The 19,947-nt window shown below is 45.6% G+C and overlaps 1 protein-coding gene across 1 annotated transcript in view; it reads left to right on the top strand.

The window, feature by feature from the left end:
* MYO9A (myosin IXA) overlaps positions 1-18,421 on the top strand; it is a 467,296-nt gene extending 448,875 nt beyond the window's left edge. The window contains exons 38-43 of the mRNA XM_039491520.1: positions 763-868; positions 1,961-2,092; positions 3,596-3,719; positions 10,398-10,600; positions 12,437-12,579; positions 12,998-18,421. Of these exons, the coding sequence (XP_039347454.1) occupies positions 763-868; positions 1,961-2,092; positions 3,596-3,719; positions 10,398-10,600; positions 12,437-12,579; positions 12,998-13,473 (1,184 nt within the window). The 3' untranslated portion in view covers positions 13,474-18,421. The remainder of the gene's footprint in view (positions 1-762; positions 869-1,960; positions 2,093-3,595; positions 3,720-10,397; positions 10,601-12,436; positions 12,580-12,997) is intronic.
* Positions 18,422-19,947: the final 1,526 nt, after the last annotated feature.

The following is a 19,947-nucleotide window of genomic DNA, read 5'->3' as shown; positions in this document are numbered from 1 at the left end:
CAAGCCTTGCCAGGGCTGAGCTCCGGCACATCTGTTCCAGCAGCTCCCTGCTGTTGAATTCTTTCCTTGCAGCCTCCCTCTGCCAGAGCCTTTCACTGACGTGTAGGTACGCACTGCAGTGTGGACACAGCCTGCTTTTCACTGTGCCATGTAGCCACAGACAGCACTGTGACACAAACTAATCCCTTACACTGTTATAGTAGTCAAAGCCTTTGCCGTTCATAGCCCTGGTACCACTGGGCTTGCTGTGTGAAAGTTTAAAAAAAAAAAAAAAATGCTTGAGCCCCGGCACCTCTTTCGTTACAAATTAAGCAGTGTGTGTAGGGTATATCCTCACAGCCTTCATGCATGTCTTTACTCACCTAAGCAGTGCCTCACCATCTACATTGCTATTTCTGCCCGTGCTTAGGGTGGTATGTAGCATATGATTTTGATGGTGAGCAGAGCAGAGTGTGCAGCATAGACATGACCCAGGAGACATTGTTATTATTCAGCTCCCAACTCTTTTGGAATCTGTTTAAAAGAAATCAGTGTCTTATGCTCACGTTTTTTGCATAGGATACTGCTACCCGAGGGACCTGCAAAGGGGGCCTGCTTGTATAGGCAGGGAGAGGAGGGAGTTGTCATCCCTGTCTCTGTGCACTGGCCTCCTGCACAGCTCCCCTGTACTGGGCCGTTCACGCTACCTTCACAAGTAAAGATGGCAGAAGACACCATGGGGAAGTTGCCTGTAATATGTGTAACTGTGTGTGCTCTCTCCAGGCCTGCAGGAGAGGAAGGAGACCATCCGAGGCGTGTACTCTGTCATTGATCAGCTCTCTCGCACCCACCTCAGTACCCTGGAACGCCTCATCTTTCACCTTGTGAGGTAATGGCAGACCACAGCATGGGATCGTCATACTGCAGCCACTCTTTCTCTTCTCCTTCCTCACTAGGGGCTGATTCTGATACACTTACTCCCCACGAGTACCACCGTACTCCATGAATAGTTCCACTGGAACGAGGTACTGTTCTCTGTGAATAAGAGTACCTGAACATGGGCCTATGTGATCCAAGTACTTTTGTCGGGAAAAAGGGGAGTGAAACTTCACAAGGGAGTGCTTTAAATTCTGAAATGGCTTTAACGCTCTGGACCCAAGGGCTCCTTTTCCAGACAATGCTCTCATTGACAGCTAATGCCAATAATGTTCTTCTTTTTATATATAAGTTCCCTTTCGTAATAGCAACAAATGTTTCAGACTTGCTGAGAAGACAACCACTGTAGGTCTCAGCTGGTTACAAACACATGGTTCCATGCCATAGACCTAACCCACTGAGGGGTGCAGTAAGATTGCAGTGGATCACAGTACTGCCATGTGTTGCACCCTTTAGTTTGAACATTGAGGGTCTAGGGATCATGTGTGATGCTTTTGCATGAGCTTAGACAATATCTAGTTCAGGCTATAGTCACTGTGTTACAATCTGCAAAGTTTCCTGCCATCTACATGCATTTAGACACATCTGTGCTCTGTTTCTAAGGCATAGCTTAATGATGGCTAAGTGAGTTGCTTGCTACTGTAATAAACATGCACTGTATCTACTCCTTTTTGGAAAATAGGTTAAGTAAGTCAAAACAAAAGATTTCCTAAAGAGCATCATGGCATGTTGCGTGGTTCACTCAGTATCCATTGTCTTACCTTTTTGCCCTTGTCTGGTATAATATTTACATCCTTGTAGAGTTACCTGTTGGTCTAGTTCCTTACCAGATACAACAAATTGAAGCTCTTCACTTCAAAGCTATATAATATTGTGGAAAATCTTCCCCTGGCAATGACCTCCAGATCTCGTGCATATACAGCCCACCTCTCCCTGCCCTGCTCTGAATTTGTATTTTGTCCTCTTTCTGTTTCTCTACAGGGGTATTTCCTGCCAGTGTTAGGTGAATTGGAGCTACCTTTAACCCTTGTTGTTTATTGTTTAGGATTGCCCTGCAGGAAGAGACCAATCGAATGTCAGCTAATGCCCTGGCCATTGTGTTTGCTCCCTGTATTCTCCGCTGTCCTGACACAACTGACCCACTGCAGAGCGTTCAGGACATCAGTAAAACAACCACGTAAGAATATAGCATTACAACTTCCAGAGTAAATCCTGTAATGAGGTCATGTCAGGACAGTCAAATGATCCCTGAGTAATGCACTTTAATGTGCTCTAGAATGACAGCTACAAACACACATCACTGGTTTGCAAATGAATTGACTTAATGAAATACTGTCTATTCTATCAGTAACTAGCAGCTGCTAAAGTTAAACCTTTTAAAATCTGCAGGACTGGATAACCTGCACCCAGGAGTTTTTAAAGAACGGGACAGTGAGCTCTCTCAGCCATTGATGTTGATATTTAACAAATCCTGGAGTAATGGGGAAGTTCCAGAGGACTGTACAAAAAGCTAATGTGCCAGTATCTAAAAAGGATTAACGGGATGATCTGGGTAACTATAGGCCAGTTAGCTCAATATCAGTCCCAGGCAAAATCATGGGAAAGCTGATGTGGAAGGTAATCAGTAAAGAATTGAAGGATGGCAGTGTAATTAGTGCCAGTCAACACAGTTTTTTATGGAAAATAGGTCTTGTCAAAATTGATTGGATGCCAGGTTTGGTTGGCAGAGGTAACCACGTTGACATCGTTGACTTAGATTCCAGTCGGGTCATCCTGATTAAAAAATTAACACTATAAAAATTCAGTGCAGCAAAAATTAAATGGATTGAAAATTGGCTAATTGATATCTCCAAAGTAATTGTAAATAGGGAATCATCATCCAGTGGGTGGGAAGGATTTGTAATGGAGCCCCACGGGGATGTTTTTGACTTCAACTGGAATTTTAAGAATAAACATGTTAGCTTGTGAGAAGCTCAGATAAAAGGGCACTGGGGGTTAGATAAGTACCTAGGATGGATAGTGGATGCAGGAATCATTTGATGAAATTCTATGCAGGAGACCAGACTACATGTACCTGCCTGGCCTTCAAATCTCTCCTAGAAGCAATTCTTCTGCCTACAGATGTGAAAATTACTTTGAATCACTCTTCTAAAGGTTCCTTGTAAGAAGAAGTCTCTTTGTAACTTGACTCATATATGCCGTCTTGTATCATTACTGCTCTAAAAGGATTTCTTCCAGAAAACAATACTGATGGTATTAAACAAAATATCTGCCCCAGACACCTAATCACTGTCATTGCCCTGCGACTGCCTGTCCAGTTTGGATGCAAACAAGCACAAGTGTGTGTGTCTACAAATAGATATAGCTAGATAGCGCAGCATATCAGAAATGGCCATTCTTTCAGCCTTTCATTTGAACACGCTGTGCTTTCCTAACCTTGGTGGGTATTTTCCTTTCCAGGGGAAGGACCTGTTTCCCTGATGGAGCCCTTGGGGAGCCCTCCCTTTAGTCCTCTAGTTTAGCTCCCCTGCCTACCACCATTTGGGGCATTTCAACCACACTGTTCGTTTCCAGCCCACGAAGCAAGAGAATTGGCGCAGCACTTAGGTGACATGGCCAGCTCAAACACAGCCAGAGTTTTATCCTCCCATTTTACCACTTTCTTTTTTCCTTTTTGCAGCTGTGTGGAGTTGATTGTCGTAGAGCAGATGAATAAATACAGGGCTCGTCTCAAGGACATCAACAGCCTTGAGTTTGCTGAGAACAAAGCAAAAAGCAGGCTGTCTTTGATCCGCAGATCAATGGTAAGATTTGGGTGGAGGGTGGGAGGGGGTTGAGCTGGTAGTATGTTCTGTTCCTGTGTCAGGAAAAAATGGAGCAGACGTTTCCTTTGTTTTAGGAGCACAAGTTTCTCCAGCCATGTCATTGATCATAACTTCCTTTTATACATAAAATTCAAAGGAGAACCTCGTGTCCATGCAGCTATTGTGTATTTGCATAGTTTATTCAGTGTGTCTGTTGTAACTGAGCAGAGAATAATTTGGTACTGATAAACCAGCCCCGTCCTTTCCTCTCCTTTTCACTCAGACTAATCTCCCCTAATCTTCTCCTGCCTATTTCAATCTCCCTAGCCTCTGTCACCTCCCAAAGCATCATATCCAGGGCCAACAGAAAGACTGAACCTCAGCCCTGCACTTGGCTCCCTGCATTTCCTGAGCCACACATTTATACCAAAGAAAAGCCCAAAGGAGATGGGAATGGTGCCTGTCAAGAGTTCTAAAGGAAAGTGCCACAGAAACGTGGTCTCTGGATTTCACAGGCTCATTTGTACATTTTGGGGATATATTTCGCAAATTTGGACTAATTTATCCTGTGTTAATCAACTCTTTGCTGGCTCTGTTTATGACCTCCTCACTCCTGCACTCAAGTCCCCTAATCCCACAGTGGCCTGCTGTCTGGTACTGCCCACTGTGTTAAAACCCTTCACTTGTTTCCCTCCTACATAACTTCAGGGGGAATCTGGGGTGAAGCTGCCCTTAACCAAGCCCTTGCTTTGACTCCCTGTGTGCAAGTCACTTCATTAGTACTGCCTTCAGCAGCGAGGACTGAACTGAGCTGCCTATAAAGGGTCGCTTTCTTTTCCCCCACTGCCTTTCTGGGAGTTTGGAAAACCAGCTCATTTAGCTTTCACACATCCAACTGGGTAGATGAATGAGAGGCAGAGTCTGGGAATTGAAGCGACCTGTGTCCCCCTTTGCTGTAAGCCGAACAAGCAACAGGCTGTCATCTGCTGTGTTCTGCTCATAGAATGAGAAAGAATGGCTGATTTATCACAGGACAGTCAACCCAGGTCTGTGCTGCTGAAAGGAAGAGCAGGCTCTCCATTTATAAAGACCCAGTATCCTCCTGTGGCATGTCCTATCAGAAATCCTGCTTTGTGAATTGCAGCCAATGCTAAATCTGCTCCAAACAGGCGCTTCAACAGTTATTTTGCAAAGCTTGTGGCTCAGCTGTGCGTTGTTGCTGATGCTGCAGAGAGCTGACTCACTCATGACATTAAAAGACTCTAGAAGTTCTTTTAAGGGAGCAATGGCATGTGCACTCTAACCTTCTGCTTTCCTTTTCATGTCCTCTCTAATACAGAAACCTGTACTAATTGCAGTTAGATTTATGAGCATAACCCGCAATTCAATCCCGGTATGTATTAATTGCATCACACTCCGTGACAGCTGCATCCCATCATTGTGTTTAACCCTCTGCTCATTCAAGCACCATGCCACAGGCTCTTGTTTGACTCTGCCCATTCATTCCTGTGCAGGCCCCACCCCAGTGACTGACTTTTCATTTCTCTCTCAATAGGGAGCACCCTAAGGTCCCTCTCTCCTGGAGGAGGCGCTAGAGCAGCAGTAGGAACTGATGCCCAATGGTGGTTGAAATAGCCCTCAGCAACTGCAGTTGGTTACTGCAATCCACTGGTCCCCTTCTCCAAAGGCTGCTCTTGTACTCTGACTGTGTGCACTCTCCTAGTCACGCCACCGCTCCTGCATGCTGCTCTTTGGAGGGGTGATTTGACCTGGCAAATCACACAAACCTTCTCAGAGAGGGTGGAGGGTCAGCACTAACAAATGAAAATAGCTGGGGGAATCCTCACCACTTAGCCAACAGAGGCCTCTGTTTGCTGCAGAGGTCTCTCCTGAGTCTCTAATTAACCCTGCTTCAGTCAGCTTTGCCATTGTTGCCCTTTCTATTGTGTTCCTCGTTCCATTCATTTTCTCTTTACATGCTAGTTCTGTTCTGTTCTTCCCTCCCTTCTGTTTTCATCCAAGCCCTCCTTTTTCCTTCTTTCCTCCCTCACACCTCTTCCTTTACTCATGTGTGTCTGTTTATACACAGTACCCCTCCGAGGTGTTCCAGCTGCTTCAGTTCTGCCACCATTTCAGACCGCAGTGGATGGATGCCCCCCAGATACCTGCCCCAGCTAATGCAGCATGGCTGAAGCAGGGTAGTGCAGCGCTAGGAGCATTCTAGGAGAACTAAGCAGGAAAAGAGGCCCCACTTTTCCTCTTGCCCCTCCCTACACCAGATGCACCGTGATGTTCAGAACTTGGCACTTCCAACCTTCATCTTTTAATTTATGGATCCAATTGATGGATCATTTATTTTTTCTTCACTCCTGCTACAGTCTGTAGCCCATCAGAAGCAGCTACTGCCTGCCTCTTGCTTGGCAGGATGGTCACGTTGTGATGGATGAGGAGAGCAGTCTTTGCAACCGTACTTTAATGTAAAAGATAACACACCTGTTTACTCACAGCCACAGTATCACCACACCCTTTTACATACTTAGCAGTGCCAAGCATTTGGGGACTGATTAGAAGATCAGAATCTGAGCTATGCTGCCTTAAATTTCTTGTGTTGGTCGACGTATTCTGCAATTCCTTCATTCATGTTCGTGTCTGTGCTGCAGCATTCTCATTAAGGGTCTATCTGAAGGAGCCTGTATTGTGCTAAGCATCTTTAAAACACGCACACATTAAAGAGCAGCTGTGTCCTTTCTCAGATGGGTCCAGCAAAGTGCTAGATTGATTCAGGTGAATAACAGAGGCATTAAGCCAAGGCACACTTCATTGACTACAAAGCTTTTAGCTTTTGACTCTCTCCATCAGTAGCATTAATGTACATGATATAGTTAAAGTAACTTTTACCCTAGAGCATCTCTTCCAGAAAGGCATCCCACTCTTGTTTTGAAGACATAAAATGCTGGAGAATGTACCACATCCCTCGGTTTGTTCCAATGGTTAATCACCATCACTGTTTAAAAAAAAAAATGCCTTATGGCATGGATGGAATATGGCTCATGGGTGACTACTGGGACTGTTGCTACCTTTGCAAATGGGGACAGGTGGTGATGCTTTATCTTCAGAATTGAGGTGATATGATGCCCTGATGGTAGTTGAGCCTCTCCTGGAGGCTAACCTTGGAACAGCATTGGCCCCAACCATAGAGCAGGATTCTCTGCTGCTAGAGAATATCATAGAATCATGGAAATGTAGGGCTAGACGGAACTTCAAGAGGTCATCTCCCCACGCTGAGGCAGGACCAAGTAAACCTAAACCATCCCTGACCAATGTTTGTCCAAACTGGTTCTTAAGAACCCCCAATTTCAGGGATTCCACAACCTCCCTAGCTAACCTGTGCCAGTGCTTAACCATCCTTAAAGTTGGAAAGTTTTTCTTGTATCTTACCTGAATCTCCCTTGCTGCTGAATAAGGCCTGGGCTACACTAGTGGGGGGGTGGGGTTGAACTAAGATACACAACTGCAGCTAAGCTATTCGCGTAGCTGAAGTCGAAGTATCTTAGTTTGACTTATCTGGCCGTCCTCACGGCGGCGAGTCAACTGGCACGGCTCCCCCGTCGACACCGCTCACTCCTCCTGCCGAGGTGGAGTATGGGCGTCGATTAGCAGATCGATTTATCATGTCCAGACGAGACGCGATAAATCAATCCCCGATACATCGAACACTACCCGCCGATGCGGTGGGTAGTATAGACATACCCTAAGCCAATAACTTCTTGTCCAAGCCCCAGTTGACATGGAGAACAATTGATCACCATCTCATTATAAAAACCAAGACTGTTATCTTCCCTCTCAGCCTTCTCTTCTGAAGACTAAACATGTCCAACCTTTCGTCACAGGTCATGTTTTCTAAACCTCTTACCATTTTTCTAGCTCTCTGGAATCTCTCCAATTTGTCCATATGTTTCCTAAAGTGTGGTCCCCAGAACTGGACACAATACTTCAGATAAGGCAAAAAACCAGCAGCCGTAGGGAGCGTGTGGAGGGCGGTCAAGGTGGCTTGCAGGGGGGTGAATGGTGGCGCCCGCCCGCTACTTCCCCCTGTGGGCAGCCAGGCGCTGCAGCCCGCTTGCAGCCAGGCGAGAGGGGCTCCCTCCTCCGGCCTTGGGGTGCCTCTCCCGGGGGCTGAAGGAGGTGCTGGCTCAGCCACTCCTTTAAAGGTGGCTCAGCTGGGCCGGGCTCAGAGCGGCGCGGGAGGCGGAGGCCGGTGCAGGCAGCGGGGAGTGGCACGTCCCGGGGAGCCCGGCGGCACGGTGAGCGGCGAGGATCACTAGTTCCTGCCCCGCTGCCCTCCCCCCCCCCCCCGCCCCCCGGGCCGGGGTCCGTGCCCCAGCTAGGCTGGGACTGGCGGAGCGTGGGGAGCCAGCCAGGGGCTCCAGAGCTGCGGACCGGGCTGCCAAAACAAAAAAAACCACGGCAAGGTGGCCGGAATGTCCCGCCCCAAGATTAGCCGGAATGCCGCCTCTTACCATGTGCCGTCCCAGGCATGTGCTTTCTCGTCTGGTGCCTGGAGCCGGTCCTGTGTGCGGCACATAGGAAAAAAATACCTCTCCCCACATTCTCGTTCAAAATAGTCTGGTTTTTTTTTGCTTTCAGAGCAAAAGGGAGGAACCATTACAAAGAGACTTAGAGCAAAATCTGTTTAGTTTATCAAGAAGATCAATAGTTGACTTGATTGTATAATTATATTTAGGGGGAGAAAATCCCAGGAATTGAAGGGCTCTTTAATCTAGCAGAGAAAGGCAGAACAAGAAACAATGACCGGAAGCTGAAGTCAAACAAATTCAAATTAGAAATAAGGCATATTTTTGCTAACAGTAAGAGTGATTAACCATTGCAACAAACTGCCAAGGGCTGTGTTAAATTCTCCAGCATTTGATGTCTTCAAACTAAGACTAGGGTGTCTTTCAGGAAGAGAGGCTCTAGCGAAACCAGTGGTTTCTTTCCCTACCAGGACTGGAACTCCAATCCATTGAAAAGGAATTAGGAAAAAAGATAACAAAGATATTGTATGTAGAGCTGGGCTATATTTTACCTTTCCTAGTACCAGATGCCTCTGTTTGCCTCATGGGGACAGAGAAATAACAGGTTTCTTTGGACATAAGACATAATGAAGAAACTAATCTCCTCTCAGTTCCACATGAATATGGGAACTTTTACCATTATGAGAAACACTTTGCATTTCACTCTTTGGATTCATAGAGTTTTAGGGAAGAAGGGATCATTAGATCATTTAGTCTGATCTTCTGTATAACACAAGACATTACATTTCACCCACTTATCCATGTATTGAGTCCAGTAACATGTGTTCACATGAGTCATGCATGCAAAACTGCAGCATCTTCAGTAGAAGGGGTGTGGAGATTGGCTCAGTAATTCCCACACTAATGGAAGACACCAAACATACCATAGTAACATTTATGATACTATAGGAATTAACAGAACATTGCAGTTAACGTTCTAATATGGAAAGGGGGGATAATGATATACTGGGCTGCTGATCAAGTTGTAGTTAATATAACGAGCCAGCAGCTTGTCATGTGCATTACAGTGCACTGAGTGAGTCTGTGAAGATCTGAAGATACTGAGCTTGCTCACTAGGTTGGGCTTTCCAAAGAAACTAAGTTGATTTAGGAATACAGGTCTCGTTCCTCCCAAAAATTACAGCAAGGGAGAATCCTCTTACATAACTAGCTGCCAGTTTTCAAACTGTTATAAGTTGAAATAATAGAGCCTCTGCTTACCTCACATCAGAATAGTTACCCAGTCGGCTGGAGTTGTACACTGCTTGATCAGCAGTCTAGTAGTTATTCATAGCTCTGAAGGATTTTCTCTTGAACAGTTTCACTGCTCTGCCATCTTTCCCCTCGCCTTGTTTCACACAGTGGCACCTCTGCCGCCTCATTCCCTTTCCGTGATATAGGGAGCTAGTGTGTGCTTTAACTGGCCTCTCTGCTTACTTTAATATTGGACCTCTCATTTCCACAGACAGTATGAGGACTAAAAGTGCAGCCATGGTTTTGTAGCTGGCTTTTCCACTTAGCATCGTTTGAGCTCCCTAGTGTTTGTTGTGTATGGAGAGCAACTCCTCAGCCCGCTAAGCTGAATGTTCACATTGGAGAGTGTTATCCGTATCGTTTTGTGTGCATAGTGGAATTGTTTTTGGCAAAGAATGGGATGGTTTAGGACTGTGCACGCCAACGTTTTGTGTGCAATGTTCAGGATGTTCTCACCGCGAGCCAGCATTGTGATTTGGCAGACTGAAGGCTTCCCGTCTTACAGCCTGGGCTTGCAAAAATACATTCTGTTGTGTCTTTAATTGACTTTGGAAGTCGGATGTGCATGTCTCTAAAAAGTGTCATCTGTCCTTTTCTGAACACACAAAACATTTATGTCCCCCCAGCCAGCCTGCTGTGAGCTTTGAGGTGTCCTTGACTGTCATGCATTGTAACTGGTGTTGTGGACTGTGTACATATGCTAAGCACCTGTTGCTGAAGTTGTTTCCTCCATTCTTGGTATTGGCGATAAAGCGGGGAAGAATACTGTCAGTCTAAAATGTACCATGAGATGCCTGCAAGGTTTGGCAATAGTGGCATGAAGTTTGTTGATATGGGTTTTTACCTTCAGGGCAAAGGACGTCTAAGGCGTGGAACTTTCCCGAGTCCAACATCTCCTGTTTCAGTGCGATTACCCTCCGTGTCTGATGTTTCTGAGGAGACCGTGAGTAGTGAGGAGGCAATGGAGATGGATGTCACAGATCAGCAGCAGGCAGCTATGCAGCAAGAGGAGAGGGTGCTGACTGAGCAGATCGAGAGCTTGCAGAAGGAAAAGTAAGTCACAGGGAATGGAGGGATGGAAGGGCTCAGTGCTCCAGAGGTGGACAATTAATGTTGGGAATCTGGAATCTTAAATTCAGATCCTCTTAGAGCCACAGGTGAACACAAATTTGGTCCCACTCTGATAGCGGTTGAAAAATGTTCTCCACTTCACAACATTTTGTATGATTAGCAATGTCTGCACATCAGGGTGAGGTGCATCAGCAGTACTACGTGGGGACCCAAAACTGAAGGCAAGTGGCGTTGCAGGTTGGGATTGAGGTGCATTTGTGCTGAAGGGTAGGGGTGCATTTGTGTGGAATTGCAGGTCAAGATTGAGGCACGTTGCCAGAAAAAGAGTTTTAGAACTGGTATGGAATAGAGCAGGGGTCGGCAACCTTTCAGAAGTGGTGTGCCGAGTCTTCATTCATTCACTCTCATTTAAGGTTTCGCATGCCAGTAATACATTTTAACATTCTTAGAAGGTCTCTTTCTGTAAGTCTATAATATATAATTAAACTATTGTTATATGTACGGTAAATAAGGTTTTTAAAATGTTTAAGAAGCTTCATTTAAAATTAAATAAAATGCAGAGCCCTCCGGACCAGTGGCCAGGACCCAGGCAGTGTGAGTGCCACTGAAAATCAGCTCGCGTGCTGCCTTCGGCACCCATGCCATAGGTTGCCTACCCCTGGAATAGAGACTACATGGATGTCAGTTAGCAATGGGGAAAGGTGATGTGTCCATGCTGATCATTAGAAGATCAGCAGTGGTTCCTTTCGTTGACTGTGAAGTATTGTTGAACTGACTGGAATTGGCAGTGTAGCCCTTGGTTTCATTCCTTTCTATGCAGGAGAAGCCAGAGGCTAATGCTAAGTAAATGCTCTTCTTCCTGAAGAGCCCTGACATACACTTCCATCAGGATTCCGTCCGGTCACCCTTCCTGCCCGATGTGTGTGGGGAGCCACTAGGGGAGATGGTGAAACATTCTGTGCTGCGGCATCAGTCTGCTGCTGACACTCAGCTCTCTGATTCCTTCTCCTCTAATGGAGATTCTACAGCCTCGTTACTGCTGCTGTCTGACTGATTGGGATCCGGGTGAAAGACAGCCCAGATGCAGTGGGAGAGATGCTAGCTGGCAGACAGCAGCACTCAGAGTAATGATCATAGACTTTGTCTGCATCAGCTGTTGAGGGTATACAGCCCTTGCTAACCTGGCTCTCCAGCCTTTGGGCCTTGTTAGATGCATCACAGCTCCTGGTTTCCTTAGGTGGCCCATGCGCCTCCATGGCTGGCCAGGAGTCTGAGATTGATCTTCTCTAATGTGGACCTTGCAGGGCTCATCCTTACCTTTGTCACCCCCAAGCCAGACTGCTGTCGTGTACTCTGTCCAGGCCTGGTGAGCACAGAACACCTGCGTTGAATTCTGTGCTGCCTTTTTGTTCACCTCAACAATGGTGCAGTTCAGGGTGCTGGTGATGATCATTAAAGCACTGGTCTGGGGATGGGATGGCTGAGAAGCTGCCCCTTGCCAGACGTCCAGCCACAGCACTTGGATTGGCTGGGATGTTCTGATGGTTCCACTAGTGGAAGCCTCCATGACCACTGGTGGACTGATTCCAGTGTAGACTCCAGCTCTGACATTTGCACTTTCCTCCCAGTGTGGTACCCCAGTATCTGCATTTGGTTCTGAACGTTGCTTGTTGTTGTGTTCTGTTCCTGACACTGTGTTTGCACGGCCTCCCTCAAGCTCTCCAGCCAATGCCCTTCTGGGGCTCCCTGCTTACACAGCACTGGTTTACTTCCTCTCCACCTTAGTCCTGGTTCACTGACTAGGGTTATTTTCTGCAGGGAGGAGCTGACTTTTGAGATGCTTGCACTGGAGCCCCGAGCCTCTGATGACGAAACCCTCGAGTCTGAAGCTTCCATTGGCACTGCGGATAGCTCAGAAAATTTGAACTTTGACTCTGAAGGGGCTATCTCTGATCGATCGGGTAATCACAGTCCTCTTCTGACAGGTTGGCTTAGGAGGTGGCATTCCCTGCCTGGGACACCCTCCATCTTCACCCCAGAGGGAGCATAGTCTGTTGATTAAAACACAGGCCTGAGAGGCAGGTTCTAGACCTAGCTTTGCTACTGACTTGTGAATGGACTTCAGCAAATCACGTAATCATTTTGTGCCCGCAATTGTGTCAGACCCCTGGTTGTCCCAGACACTGTGGGTAACCATTTCACATGTTAACCTGTAGGCACCGTGGGTTGGTCACTTCTCTTTTCCAGTTTAATCGCATATGTTCCCCCTGACATGCCCAGCAAATTAACTCTGATAGTAAGAGTTACATGGAAATGCATTACTGTATATGCAGCCTTGTGTGTATCTGTTCTCATTCCCCTCCCCTCTCTTTCTATCAGAGAGAAGTTTAGCACTTAGTTCGCTGAGGCCTGTCAAGATCGAATCCACGAGCAGGTTGCGAAGGCAACTGAGGAAGCAGCAAGACTCTCTGGACTCAGTGGATTCTTCGGTTTCTTCTCCGTCTTCATCCTCCTCATCCTGCTTACCTCACATGACTAGGAAACGATTCCAAATGTACTCCAAGTCGCCTTTCTATCGAGCAGTTGCTCCTGGCAATATCACTGAGCAGAGGCTGGGACTTGAAGGGTTACCAGGGCAGCTTAGGGGTCTGGATGACAGGCCCCAGTTCACCAGCAGAGGGACGTTCAGCCCTGAGAAAGGCAAACAGAAACTGAAGAATGTGAAAAACTCACCCCAGAAAACCAAAGAGCTCCCAGAGGGGGCAGCTGGGGCAGGCCGGAAAAGAAACACTGAAGCAGACTGCAGCAGCACCCAGCAGCTGGTGCTTTTTGGGAACAATGAGTTCATGGTGTGAACCAGTTGCCCAAAATCTCCTCATTGCTGCAGACAAGTGATAGCATCTCACCTTTGGTATCTTCCCCCTCATCATCACCGCCGCCACCACCACCATTGTAGAGTTACTGCCAGCTGCCCATGCAAAGCATTTATTCACTAATTGCTTGGGCTTCCAACCTTGCATTGCCAGTGCTGCAGGGAGCAGAAGACTAACTCTTAATAAAAGCCTGTTGGGGACAGTTTCAGCAGTGGCCTTAGCTCTTTTTAATATTTTGGAACTCAAAACCTGCCAGGTTTTTCTGACTGGGGACTCAGAACAAAAGAAAATAAATTGGGGGAAGAATTGCTGGTGAGCTCTGTTTTACTTCCCGTCAGCCCCTGGCTTTCTCTCTGAGCAGAGGAAACGGAGAGAGGGAAAATCAAGCCGCCAGGTAGCGTCAACAGGATCTTGGAGTTTGGGGAGCTGGTCCACGCCTGTCTTGACCTTGATGTGAAAGCTGCAGACTGTGTGTTTGTGCTGGGATGAAGCATAAACTCCTCCTTACAAGGAACCACAGCAAAGAGTAGACCAAGCCCTTTGTTCAGAGCTATTTATAATGCACTCCATGTTGTTGTCAGGTGTTAATAAAAAGCTATCATTTCCATTCAAGCAATCAGAGCATGTCTCAAAACTCCCACCACACAGACCTGCAATGAAAAGAGAGTGATTTTTATTTTTGTTGTTGTTGATATGTCAGGAAAATTAATGCCAGTTTCACTCCTGGTTAGTTCAAGCCAAATACTTGTGCCGAATTTTCAATAGCCATAACTAATCCTGTGATCAAGGCACAAAGAAGCATTTCTGAAAAACAAAGGAACCTTTAGAAATATAAACCTAAAACATTACGACCACATCACAACCCTGAAGTGCTGCCTATTTGTATACACTGACAAAGTGAACAATGGTTAATAGTTCCAGTGAAGGACAGGAACTTCTCAGCCAAGCAGCAAACTCATGCAGCCAAAACAGCACTATTTTAATTGCAGTGTTAAATCAAAAGGAAATGCATGGAAAAGTGTTAAGGAAAATTTTCCCAAAGTAATCTGTTTTTAAAATGTGACCTAACCAACTTTCTCCCCTTTTCTCAGATCATCAGTATTAAAAGCAAAAAGAAAAAAAATCAAGGACTACTTTTTGTTAATATTCTGGTTACTGAAGTTCACTGTATATATATTTTAAAGGTTTTTATTTCCCCCCTAGATGGAACGTTTTTGCCAGGAAAAGAAAGGGAGAAGTGAGGGAAGGTAGAATAGCCCCTAAGATTATTGCAGGGAAAGAAATGGCACCATTTTTCACCATAATGCATCACCATTCACCATGTCTCAGCTCCTGAACATTTTGTGAGATTAACAACCTGCCTAAACTGCTTAGAACCTGTGAGAAGCTGATGCATGTGCACCTCTCACTGTAAATGTGACACCTTTTGTCAAGGCAAGTATGTGACAAATGTTTGTTTTAAAAGTTCTCACTAGATCTCTTTAGAGTAAGCCAAGCAGTGTCATTCTGTCAGATCAAGGCTAGATTTGTTATTCATGATGTTATCCTGTGACTTGCCACCAGCACAGATGTTGCTGTAACACTTTTAAAAAACAGATTTGTAGGAATCTAATTATTGAGCTTAGAGGCAGTAGTCCAGGAGGTCACTTAGTGACTTGGAACTTTATGGGGATGTCCCTACGTGTTAGTCTGCATCCACGGTCACATGGATGAAGACCAGCAATCCCAGAGTATCATTCAGAGAAATTACAGATGCCAGGCCGTTTCTCTAAGCAGCCAGGAATTTGCTGATGCTGAGAGGAGGAGTTGATTAGAAGGGGCTTCAGGACCCGAGTTAGAATAATTAGCTGAATAAATGATGGATTGGACCTGCCAGTTAACCTGCTAGTTCTGTCCTGGGTAATGTTCTGAAGCCAAATGTGGTTCTAACCTTGATCCTCCTAATCAGAAATAGCAGCACTGGTTTGTGTACCTGACCTTTCTCTCTCTAGCATCCAAGAGTAACGGGAAAAGACATTTGCATTTCATAATATTGCTGGATAATGGTTTTGTCATTTTACCTCCATAATATGGAACTAGAAGTATCATGCGACTCCCAGTAACCCCTTCCCTTGCAACCCTTCAGTAGCGTTCCAGTACAGAACCAAGTCTGCATCCTGGCTTCACAACAGTATATCTCAGTTCCGAAAGGGCCCTTCCTGAACTTGCAGCTGTTGTGGACAATGTACACCTGGTTTCGTACATGGGTGAGCACCCTGGGGATGAGTCAGTCTGCTGGAGTTGCTTGCAATAGTAGTAGGTTTAATGATTCCTTCCTCTCAGACTTCACTGATGGGGAGCAATACTTTGGCATGTTCCTTGGCTGGTTGAACCTGCATTTCTTTGGAGGGATTTTTTTATTTATTTATTTTTTTTGCAGTGAAAAACATGTAATTTAGGCCACTTTTACCAGAGTGGTGATGACATGGAGCAGGGACAGGGATTTACAGTTCCTGCTTTGACCTCTGTGGATTTAATTATGTCAGACTCTTTAGTTCTAAAGTTGCTAATTTAATAGGTCGCTAGCCGTTTTACAGATCAACCAAGAAACCCCTGGCAAGGTGGGTGGTGGTTATGAAGGTGGAAAGTAACTAAGGAAACGCTACAGGGCACCCAAACCCTTCAGAAGCCAATTATAAGATTACCCAAAAAATGCATATGAAGTGGATAGACTATACTGTTGTTTCAATTGGAATTAAATGAACTGATGCCATGCAGAGTAATACATTTTAACTTTAAAAGTAAAGTTGTAAACATGAATACAGACCAGCTAACTACAGATTTTGCAACTAGAACTTAGTTAACCATTCTGATGGCGCACAAGCCAGAAGAGACCCCAGTGCATACAACCTTAGAGTGGGTTGGCTCTGCCCAGCTTATACTGTAAAGGAGTCAAAACTTACATTTAGCCAGTAGAGTCAGAGGAGACTGAATACTCGCAGAGAGCAGATCTGGTGCAGGAGGGTGTGCTGTTTTTACATAGCCTTTGTTTAAAAAAAACCATAACTGCACTTCAAGATCAGAAAAGTCACTCTGTAAAAATCTCCTCTTAGTGGATTCATATTGTTCTTTCAGTGATTTCCATATGGGAATTTGCTGTGTTTAAAAGTCCAAGCACAAGCTGTCGAACTGCCAATACAGTGGGTTCAACCTGTTATTTCAAAATCAGGCTGTGTTCTCTGTGCTTCACACTGTGTATCATCTCCCATGTGAAATCAGAATGCTGCTGGCACTTTTGCTGAGGCTCCTTCAGGCCGAATAGTACACAGCTTGCTTTTCTTAAGCTGTCTTGGGTTCTGCAAGACTGATTCAGAGCATACTTTATGAAGGAGCCACTTTTACAGAGTTACTTTTGGGATCATCATCTGATAGAGAGAGAATCCCTGTTATAAGGCTCTGCAGGACTCAGTTTTCAGCAGGGATTATTTCTACTTACCTTCTTCCGAAGGTTTTTGCACCCATTAACTTGCTGGTTCTTCAATAATGTTGATTATTGAGCTACAAAATTCTGCAGAAGCAACGGGTCAGGATGGGGAGGGACATGATGAAGTTTTCACAAAAGGGGGTACAGGTTGCTGTCCCCTGCAGAGTTGTACTTAATATTGCCATGCAAGGAATTAAGTTTGGGATTCCCCCAACAGTGGCCACACCTGCAGAAGCAGCATGCATCTGCCCACATATGATAGCAGAGGCTGCAAGTCATACTGCTGTTACAGCCTTTTCAGTTAGGTCGAGTGGAGGATACACAGGGAGCTATGGATAGCTGCCTCCACTCCAGGGATGAGATTTAACATTAGCTGAAGACTGTTAATACTGGAAAAGCATCAGGGGCTCCAACATTGATTTATCAAGCCCTGCTTTGTTTAGATTAAGGAATGGTCTGTCTGTCCCTCTCCCCCATGTGTTGGTGAAGAGGAATTACATAAGCACTTGTAATTAAGATGTTAAGCACCAAACAGTCTGAACACCACTTCCCATTAGAAATCAAATGTGTATGGTTCAAAAGGCGATATACACACAGGAAGCCCTGAATGAAAACTTGGCTTTCGACACACCCGCCTCTGCTGTTCTCAGGGTTTCTGACCCTCCACTTAAGTTCTGCAACAGTAACTCTAGGCTTCAGATACACTCCAGGGGTGTCCTAGCTTTCCTTTCTTCCAATCCAAGAGCATTCATTTCAGTCAGAACCCTCCCACCCACCACTTTCCTTTTATCTTGTCTTGAAGGGGGGAGGGGGAGACAGTGAAAAGGTTTCAGTGGGTCCAGACTGTGTGTTCTGTTTTTGTCGTCGTTTAATTATTATTTTGAACACAGGCACGGGATAGACCAATCCTTTGTTTCGTTCCCCGTCCGCGTTTAAGCCTGATGCCTGTCTTCCCAGTCCTGTCACGCAGTAGGTAAGCGGTAGGTTCTCAGAGATGATACACTCCTTGTACCAAGTGAATGTACTTACCACTGGAAAGGATAGGGGCTGCATATTATTATTAATTATTATTATTATTATTTGTAATGGAAATTTTTAAAGTAATTTATAAGAATGCTGAGTGTAAATTTAAAAAGCAAAGTCTGTATTGTAAAAGGATATATTATCCTGTGTCATACGCTCTATACATTTTACCTGTTTAGGAAAAAAGAATATATAAAGGAGAATGATTTCTCTTACCACAGAGCCAGATTGCATGCCACTGTGCAGTCAGCTGGCACTTTGTAATTTCATGTCAGTAGGTTTTCTTTATTTTTTTTTAATTAATGTTGTTTTTTCCTTCTGGAACAAGGCCGTCATATGTATAAAGTGCAATTTGTGTAATATTTCTTAAATATATACTGTATGGCTGTACAAAACCAACTTTATGAACAAATAACCCCTAGCTTATTAAAGAACAAAGCTATTAAAAAGCAAAGAATGACAGTGATTGATGTGATTTGTATGACTTGGGAACGCTGCTCTCAACCTCTCCAGATTCACTTTCCTTTGGTTCGTGGCTTTCAAGTATTGGCAGGGATCAGGAGGACAGCCAAGAGTAGCACCCAGGTAAGACAGTTAAGACTTGACAGAGGAGTGGGAACAGGGTGTGTGTGTCCTGCTTGCTTCTCCAGAGCGCAGACTTCAATCTAATGTGGCCCAGATGCATTCTAAAGACATGCAAGATCCCAGCATACATCCCCTGAGACAGATCTCCGCTGTTGAGACCTGAATTTCCACAAATCCCCAGTGTGTACTGAATACATGAATGGCTGCAGTGTGCTCCAGTTGTGCACAGTAGAGACTCAGTGACAAATTTCCATTGCAACCCTTGACTGGGCAGAGTTTGAGCTCCCTGTCTGAAATGGTATGCCCCTGGATCTGAGAGCTGGGACTCATGATCCTGGGGGAGAAAGAGAGGGAAACCATTCTTCCAGGTTTAGTAGCATGTCTGCCTTCAGCATGGTGGTTGAACTAGTCACAAGTGATCGTGTAACAATTACCAGGACTGGATAAAGTTGCCAGAAGACCATGATTCCCAGCTTCTGATAGTCACCAGCAGTTCCCCTATGGGGATAGAGAAAAATGATGCAAGTTTTACTGCATGCTGGAAGTGTGAGCATGCGGCACCACCCTTCCATCCCAAGCAATGGGGCTGCAATGGGCCGAGCTGCATGAGTCCAGATGAAGTAGTGCCTGCTGGGACCTTTGGTCCCCACTGTCAGGATTCTGTGATTTGGTAATGCAAAATAAAGCATCTCATCTTTAAGTTACTAGTCCAAACTCAGCTGCGGTAGGTAGTGACCTGAAGTTGTATGGCTGTTCGATCCCCTTTGTGGAATGAGTTAGTAAGCTCAGTCCAGTATCCATGTCACTAAAACCACTACACAGTTACCACTAATTGGCTCTGCACAGTAGAAAGGCTTAAGACTGAGGACCAAGGTGAGCGAACATCCCCTCTCCCTCCTAGAAGTGGGTGGTCTCACCAGGTCAGGGTTGAAGCCCACTGACCAGGTCATGCATGAAGGCTTTTCTTGCTGAACCCGATGGCTGGATGAATAGGAGTTCCATCTCCAGAACTATTCATTTGGCATCTCATGAGCTTCTCATGTACATACAAATAACGAAGAGGGCCCTCTTTCTGCATTCAGCTGTGGCCGGTGGCATGCTGCCATTATGGCCCTAGCTTTGGGGACTGCTCTGGGCTGAGCACACCAGAAACCCTCAAGGGTTCTTGCCTAGAGCCATGGTTAGCAATAGGCTGCAATGCAACTGACCTGCAAGAGGAAGGGTCTCAGCCAGTAGCGTGAGGTCAGGAATAGACTGGCTGCTCCTGCCCGGGGAGGTAAGTGGGATGCACACAGGAAGTAGGGCTAAACTGAGAGAGAACGGAGCAGTTCCAAAGAGCACACTTTATTAGTTACACCAAGCCAGCAGATAGCACACACTCCGGC

The sequence above is a fragment of the Mauremys reevesii genome, linkage group 10 (genome assembly GCF_016161935.1).
Source record: "Mauremys reevesii isolate NIE-2019 linkage group 10, ASM1616193v1, whole genome shotgun sequence".
NCBI lineage: Eukaryota > Metazoa > Chordata > Testudines > Geoemydidae > Mauremys > Mauremys reevesii.
Note: the sequence above shows the minus strand (reverse complement) of the source record. Positions and strands in the feature narration are given on the sequence as shown.